Source organism: Anopheles moucheti, chromosome 3 (genome assembly GCF_943734755.1).
Source record: "Anopheles moucheti chromosome 3, idAnoMoucSN_F20_07, whole genome shotgun sequence".
In the NCBI taxonomy this organism is placed as follows: Eukaryota; Metazoa; Arthropoda; class Insecta; order Diptera; family Culicidae; genus Anopheles; species Anopheles moucheti.
In genome coordinates this window covers 28803944-28812272 of record NC_069141.1, presented here as the reverse complement: position 1 = coordinate 28812272, position 8329 = coordinate 28803944, and the positions used below count along the sequence as shown (strand labels likewise).

Below are 8329 nucleotides of genomic sequence, written 5' to 3'. Positions count from 1 at the left end.
TAATGGTTATGTTTGTTTTAACGTACGAGTGCTGCGATAAAAATGCAGCAATAGTGTGATCGACTCCATGTCCATGGTGCAGGAAGTAACCCGATCGATAGATAACTTAAAACCCCTAGCTATTAACACTGTCTCACCCTCTGTTTTTGCGGCTAGGGAGCGACTCACTGTGCGACCTGTTAATTGGGCGACTGCGAAATCGTTCCCCTCGCGCGATCGGTGTTACGCACGGAAACGGTCCGCTGGTAGTAGTTGACCCAACCCGGCACGTTGGGCAATGTCAGGTTCGTTCCCAACGGTGGCCCGATCGGTTTGCATAATCATCCGCGGTTCGGATGGATGGACGTCTTTACAGGGCCTTTTCCTTCATCAGTTTCGCATTCGACCGGTGACCTTGATCGTACTTGACCGCGTTGCTTAACCAGCGGAATATTCGCCTCAGCAGGTAGTAGAGTCCGGTCAGGATAGCAACAGCTAGCACGAGACCTGCCCCGAACACATCGTAGTAGTGGTACACCAGGAAGGACATGTGAGCTGCCGGGTAGCGATAGTGCTCCACGCCATTGTGGCGGATGACGTACTCCGTCCACCAGACCGCTTTCTCAACCGGGCGCATCGGTTGATCGCGCACCAGTCTTCCCAGTCGGGCAACGTTACGCTTATACCTGCCCGGCAACGGTGTCAATCGGTGAGAACATGAAATGGGTCAATATGTTTCGCTACTTACCGCTTGTTGCTGGCCACATCCAAGATACACTCGCGCAGTGACTCCACCGTCAACCGCTCCATCCACACCGACCGCCCAATGCCCCGCTCGGTCACCTTGTCCGCATTGCCAAACTGATCGAAGTTGAACGGTATCACCACGAGCGGAACGTGCCGGTCTATTGCCTCCTCCATCGACTGCTGGCCGCCCTGCATGACAAACACTCTCACCTTCGGATGTGCTGCGGAATGAAAGGTGGTCAGTTTGGAGGGAACACATTATTTAACACAGCCCTTTTCAATAAAGGCTAGCAGAAGAGCACGTGTCTTGAGGTTTTGTTTTTCTTTTCTTATCTGTATCAATGGTTATGTCCATGACAATCCCTCATCCGTATCGCGTAAACTTGCTTTCAACTCCTCCGCTTCACGAAAAAAAACCCCTTCGCTGTAGGGCTTTATTATGGTTACAAGCCCTCCAACAAAATGATCATTTTTTTTCTGTTAGAGCCTCGCTTTTATCTAACGATGGTCCGTTGAGTTTTCCAACGTGAAAAAGATGCTACATTTTCTGCTTGCAGAAATAACCAGAGTGTACGGTAGGTCATCGTGGACAACCTGTTTACTTTAGGGCTGCCATAAAGTTCACACATCTTTGGAGTTTTTGATTATCCAACCGAATGTTTCGAAGCATTGCTTTTAAACCCCTGAAATTGAGGAATCTCGTTGTAAGTAATAGATTTACAAATATGTTACTACTTCCGTTGCCGTTGCCCACTCTGACATAAGTGAGGTGTGATGTCTGATGTACTCTTCCCATTTTAATTTCATTCCCAATCATGTCTGCCTTGCCTCGGCTCAATATCTGGAGTTGTCTGGTGAGAAAAGAATTATTCTCTGCCCGGTTTGCGGCACACCAATAGTGATCTTGAATTTCGTATCACCTTCAAAAAAACCATCGAGCGCGTGACATTGGGACGAAATTCGCCACAAAGCTGCGATATTTAGCACGCCGAACGCTACAAACATAACTTTACATAATTAATTTATTTATCTTTCTTTGATGTGTCGTACCGGTTCGTAAACACGGGCTGCTCCACAGTCGATGATCTTGAATATCGACAGACGAATATCACATCCTCCAGTGCAGAACCTGTTTTGTCGGTCCCGCACCTTGGAGCAACACATCCGAAGGTATCTCCAAATTTTGCAGCTTCCTCGATGAACTTGACATCTTCTGAGCGGGCCAAATCTGCATCTGCGAGCCGAAAGTGGAGTTGGTCGCATTGTTGTGCAATAATCAAATTCATCCGCTTTTATCGGGGCTGGTCGCTTGGCGATTGATGACGATCATCTTCGCGTGGTACGATGCTTTGTCGATGGTAAAGCGCAAAGAGCGCACAGAACGAAAGCGAAACCTGTTTTTGAAAATAGCAAACAAGAAAGCGGGCGGGATAGTTCCTTCAATGTCATGAGTCAGCAGCACAGATAGCAAAGAAGTGCCTCTACGCAAAACGAACCTCAATCTGAGATTCTATAGAAATTCCACCCATCAATCGTCGATCGTGCGTGCGTTCGACAGCGAGCTGAGGGCAGGCACCCACTCAGCAGGTATGAAGACTCCCGAAAACAGAGTTGATTATGAAATCTACGGTTCGGGTAGCAGGAACTAGGTCATGGATGCCGAGGAGAGCACTCAACTCCTGCCCGTTTTAGACATCGGGAGTCGTGCCACGTGCCCTGACCTGCGCAACGCACGTTGCTGGCATTTGATGGATTAAGTGTGAAACGTCAAACGGTCAAACGCCGCTGAGAGTGACAACGCCGATGGAGATAAAGACATCAAATATGTTTTTTTCCCTATCTCTGAATCGCAGCAACCCGTGCATTATTGTTTTAGACAACTGTGTATGGATGGAAATTGATGAGCGAGCTTGATCGATATGATCCGCTGAAGTGTCGTTTTAACAAAAAAGATTTTCAACCAATCAGCGGGCCAAACCATCTGTCCATCCCGTACCGCCAAGTTACAAATGGGCAGCGTTATTACTGAACCGCTGTCGCTGTCATGCCAAAAATGGTTTAACCCAAAAGTATTCCTAACCGCTTGAGCACACAAACAATTTCGCTCCATATAATTCTCGGACGAACACGTGTGTAAATGGGCCAAACTTTGCAGCAGCGGATTGATCGTTGATGATATGCGATTTTACGGTGCGCGGAAAACCCATATTCGATGGTATACCGTGTGTTGGGCCTGGTCGGTGCGCAAACCAGCCCATGGTGCAAATTGCCAGCATCAACAAAACGCGCTCCCTACTATCGTTAAACAAATGTCAACAAGATCTCCCCTTGTGCAAAAAAGTCTGTTAAAAGAGAGTCCATCATCGCTGAGGTCCATTGACAACTATTAAATTGAGGTGGACATCACAAAAAATAGCAGCGAGCTACAGCATAAAACAAGATAAGGAATATGCAAAAAAAAAATAAGCTACCTAAGCATCACTATTAAAAACGAATTCCAGAAATCGTTGCGGAGCAGTGCGACCTTGAGCAGTGATTTAAAAGTGCTCTAGGACGAAGGACACTGTAGGAATAAAATGGTTTTTTTTACCATTTTTTAATGTAAATCCAGTAATGAGCATTGCTTTTAAGCGTCAATTAAGAGCACGTGTGTACATAAAACAGTTTTTTGGCGTGCGATTACTTATACTGCCCGTCTCATGGCACATTGTTTCTTTGGTACAGGTAGTACAGTGAGTGGCGTGATAGCTTCATTCATGCACGTCGTTAAAATATTACTTTTTTTTCTTGTGCTTGGTGTCCATTTTTGTGGAACGCATCACATTCACGGGTAGATATTTACAGTGCCGCGAAAGTGTTCCATTTTGTAAGTAACACTTGTTGTCAACGTCGATGACGCCATACCCGGTTCCCTGTATAATTGTACCCTTTTTCGTCTAAGCACACACCAGGGGATGGGGGTTACAAATATTGTCCCACCATATTAAGTCTACCTCAAGCGTGTTCTCGATCAAAGTGTGAAAAGTTGGTACAATACAAACCAACCCTTCGCATGCACATCACCGTGAAGCCCATCCCGGTTTGCCTCTGGACAGTCGCTTCGTTTCACACCTCGTTTCATTTTCGCGGAACAGCTGTTAGGCTACTCACCGAGAAGATCCTGTTGCGGCACCCAGCGCTCCATACGAATGTTGGTGGTGCCATTGAGATCCAGATCAGCATCATGCTTCCACAGCACGTCATACTTGAGCGACTTAAACACCTCCAGAAACAGGTTCAGGTTGTGCTGATTGAGCGAATCGCTGCGAATGAGCGTGCCGAGACTGAAGTACACCACGCCGTGCACCGAACGATCGAGGTACGCTTGAAGATCAGCCGGTAGCGCTTTCGGTGGTTCGATGTGCATAAACCCGAGCTGTATCGAGTTGGGCACTAGCGGACGCACATACCCAAGCGATGGCTCCGCGTTCACCATCAAGAAGTCAACCCGGCGCATCAACTCCCACGATCGCGTCATATTGCTGCCAAAGTTTTGCTCGATCATGCGATCAAATATGGCGAAATCGGTCGGCATAATGTGGAACTGGATCAGCAGGTTCGAGATGACCGCTTCTACCCGTTGGAAAAAGTTCAAATCGTGCGTAAACTTGTGATTCATCTCGGGATGTGCGACCACATTCATCACGTTCCCGATCGCTTCATGGCACATGCCCATCGAATCGATCGAGCTGATACCGATCAACGGGGCCTGGAACAGTTCGGCGAACGCGTACATCGGTGTGAACTGATAGTACTCCACGATCACCACATCGAAGTGTGCGTCCCGGCCGTGTATCAGCTCCTGCACGTCCGGATGGGCCAGTTCCGCCTCGAGGAACAACCGCGTCGTCCTGCGCAGCTGCACAGCGATCTGGTAGAAGTTCATATTGCGCTGCTTCATGTCAACCACGTCGAGGTTTTGCTCCACGATCCGGTACGCGTAGCTCCAGTCAATCACGGTCACGTTCGGATGGTCCGTCGCGAACGGATCTGTCGTCATAATCGTCAGCTCGTGACCCCGTTCGATCAAACCCTTCATGAACGCTCGGTACACTATCTGATGGCTGCGTGCTGGCGAGGGAAAGATGGCCAACACCCTAGCACCGTCGGTTAGGGCGGGCATCTCCACGATTACCACTGCCAGCACCACCACCACCGCCACCATCACCATCCGCACCATCCCCACAAACCCCCACATGGTTCCGCCCTTAACGTCGAGGAACTTGATCAACACTTTTCCCCAGCAAAAGGACACGCTGGGATAGGTGAGTCGACGGCGCACAGGCTTAGCTTAATCACCATGAAAACACTTTCACTCCCACCGCACAGGAATTGGCAATTTTTTGAAAGATCTTCCCTTATCTAATCCGTCACCAGCTAACGACTGTTTGAACCTAAACCCTTATCTTAACACACCTCACCGTACGACCGTCGTTCAACTAAAAGAGCCACCAGGCGAGGATGTTGATTTTATATGACCGTCTCAAACGTTCGCTCGGAGAAGATCGCGACTCCACCACACCACTGGTCAGCAGCCGCGACAAACGCGACACGCAACACGAAGGCAACACGAAACACGGCGCGTTGTTGTCGTGCGACTAACGCAATGTTTCTTATGCTCCGCGGAGCGCCGTTGGAAGCTGTGGGAATATCGATCGTGACGAATTGGTTTGCATGCGGTCAGTCGAGCCGCGGGTTTGTTGCGGAATGTTTCGTATGCAACATTTAAACCGTTTAATATGTTTACTTAGCGCGTGCAATGGTATGGAAGAAAAAGAAATAGCTCACTCGTTATATCATCTTTCGAAGCGTACAGCGATCAAGGTCAATGTTAGATGCATCCCCCACGTTAAAATGAGCAAACAAAGCAACAACACTTGCACTAGCCACTCCCGTAGCGCATAGAAACCACTAATAATGCAGTCATCAGCGAAACAAATTTGTTGTGGTGTCAAACTAATCTTAACCTCGGAATGATATATGATCTCCGTTTGGGACTGATCCCCTCTTTTGCATGGTGGAGATATACGAAACGTTTATGGAGTGATATCTCAATCGTTAAAGAAATGATTGACACTATCAATCCTCCGCTATCAATAGCGTACCGTGATTGACTGGGACATCAACCCTTAAAATAGGGAAGCTTCTCTAATATTTTCCATCAAAGTGCGTTTAGGAAAAAGAGAAGAATTATTATTATTAAATTTTGCCTTTCAAAATGCATATTATGAAACGCCCGACAAACAAACCAGAGATCGGAAAATTAATTCATTCTTCACGAATTCCTTTCGTTTCCTTGGACGCGCGCATGCAAAAGGCCCTTTCGTGGTTTGAGTAAGGTTCGGGTGAAAATTAAATTTCCATTTCCAAACAAATGTGTGAAGGTTGGGGCGTATTGTACAACAAATTAAGCACAAAATTTTGCCCAGCACCAACCACCATCGACAGCAGACTCTTGCAACTCTGTCAAAAACTCGTCAGGTTGCAAAAGTACCGCACATCGAACGTTTCCAATTCGATTCACACCGCGGCTGGCGATCGCGTGGTGAAGAGCTCTGGAACCAGTCAGTGCGTTTCCCTCCAGTCGTGGGACTTTAGGAGATTTGGGCAACGCATGTGTTGCTTCAAGTGTTTAGCATCTGTTATCGAATCGTTTACCGCTTCGTGTCCAGCATGACCCGCGGTATGGATGTGAGAAGCTTAGAGAAAAGGTTTGAAATCGAGCTGCGGAATCTATTTCTTAATTATACATTTTTATGCTCACAACTTCAGATTCGGAACGGTTTGCTTCAATTGAGTTGATTTAACGAAACTTACCCCCTTTTAATGAAGCCACCATTGAATATGTCAAGTATCTGTCATCTCCAAAAAAAAAAATCCAAGAGAAAGGAACACACCATCAAACGCTTTTTTAATGACCATTTGACCTCTTTCCGAAAAAAAACCGCTCGAGCTGCATTTGTCAACTAGACTGCTTCAACAACAAACTCCAAAAACATATATACACACACCGAAGGTCACCGTTCAACGGCTGAACCGCTAAGTGTCGTTCCTCTTTATGAATGGACGCTCCCTGAACACATGCGCAGGTGGAGTGAGGATGTGGGAGAGACCGCTTATGCTATGGATCACCCAAAATTCGACAATGGGTACGCCACCATGAGTTGCGGTTTACATATCTCCAACAAACTCCTCCCCCCCCCCCCCCCCCCCAACATTCCCGATGGGGAGCGTATAACAATGTTTGCATACGCATGCAAGCACCCCAGCAAATGGGTGTTCAATTGTTGTGCGTTGGGCCTCCCCATCAGGCGAAGATCGTGATCGGGCGCAGGCTAGAAAGAGCCAGCAGGCAGAGATACAGCTTCTCGCCGGTACGCAAAGTGTTAATGCAATCCTTTTTGGAATCCGATGTACGGTGGGCTCGAACACACATATGTTTGGCGAAGATAACGTGTAGCAGATATTTGCCTACCAACCGATCACGGTTCACGCGCAACACGGACAACCGAACACTGGAACCTGCCAAATGCCACTTAAAACTGATGGAAAGCATTTGGAAATGTGTGCATTTGAAATGTGCGTGAATGTTGATCGCGTGTGTGTGTGCGTGGTTTTTTCTTTCTTTCCGTTTTCTGACCCACGGCGAATATAAATATTATACTACATTATTAACGTCTTTCACAACGGCATTGTAATTTTCTGTTGTTCATAATGCAAATATTAACATGCCGCTGCAAAAAAAAACCCCGTACACACATACCAAGCTACCAGTTTGATTGAAAGGATCGATAAACCCTCTCGCTGTGACATGTTTTATTTTCTTTTAGCACTTACCCTTTTTTAAATAGTGCTTAGCAAATGAGTCGAAACGGTGTCCCTTTAAAGAAACTTGATTCCGCCAGGACAAGCAGCAGCAACACAGCAGCTGACCAGTTAAATGCTGCGCATATTTTTACTTCACGCTTAATGATTCTAACGCCACGCTCGTGAGCGGCGGTGTTTGTGATGCATTTTATCGCCCGGAGCGTCATTCGTGTGTCAATTAATTTCACACCTTATTTGGCCCGACCAACTTGCAGTTCCCATTATTAGCATTCAATTCGAATATTTGGAGGTTGGGTATGTATACAATAACGTGTTGCGACATGGTGTTATGAGAAAATGCTGAAGCTTTAATATTAGAGCTGTCTTTGCTAATAATTTTGCTATTGTCGATTAATATCCGGCTTTTTTAATTATGAGTACTACTTCACAGCAAGCGAATTTGCTTTATTGCGAATATTGAGAAGAGGTTATGAGTTTGCTGCTCGCCTAGGAGACTTTTCGGTAACACTAGAGAATAGTTTGGAGCAATTTGAATTCCAAAATGAAATAAAATTTGTTATAAGAAACGTTGATAAAGAGTCAATTTAATTATCCACCAATTGTTAACATGTGTGGCATTGCGGTGCCAATAAATCGAATCGCTATGAGAAACATTTGAGGCTAGTGAGTGAAAAAGAATATCATAATCATTTTACATATAATGGGAATCAAAATAAAGCTCTACATTAGGAGCAAA

General features: G+C 46.4%; 1 protein-coding gene across 1 annotated transcript; it reads right to left on the bottom strand.

The window, feature by feature from the left end:
- Positions 1-279: 279 nt before the first annotated feature.
- On the bottom strand, positions 280-4963 carry LOC128305769 (UDP-glucosyltransferase 2-like). Its single transcript, XM_053043367.1, has 3 exons — positions 3877-4963; positions 728-947; positions 280-665 (listed from the first exon to the last, which is right to left on the bottom strand). Exons 1-3 carry the CDS (start codon positions 4961-4963, stop codon positions 350-352), a joined length of 1623 nt encoding a protein of 540 aa, XP_052899327.1. The 3' UTR covers positions 280-349.
- Between the last annotated feature and the right edge of the window lie 3366 nt (positions 4964-8329).

Bases quoted from the DNA above. Each gene is read 5' to 3' on its own strand.
- LOC128305769 (XM_053043367.1), bottom strand. From the start codon at position 4,963: ATGTGGGGGTTTGTGGGGATGGTGCGGATGGTGATGGTGGCGGTGGTG. The intron at 948-3,876 runs GTGAGTAGCCTA...TTCATTCCGCAG, and splicing joins GCCGCAACAGGATCTTCTCG to CACATCCGAAGGTGAGAGTG. The intron at 666-727 runs GTAAGTAGCGAA...GTTGCCGGGCAG, and splicing joins GATGTGGCCAGCAACAAGCG to GTATAAGCGTAACGTTGCCC.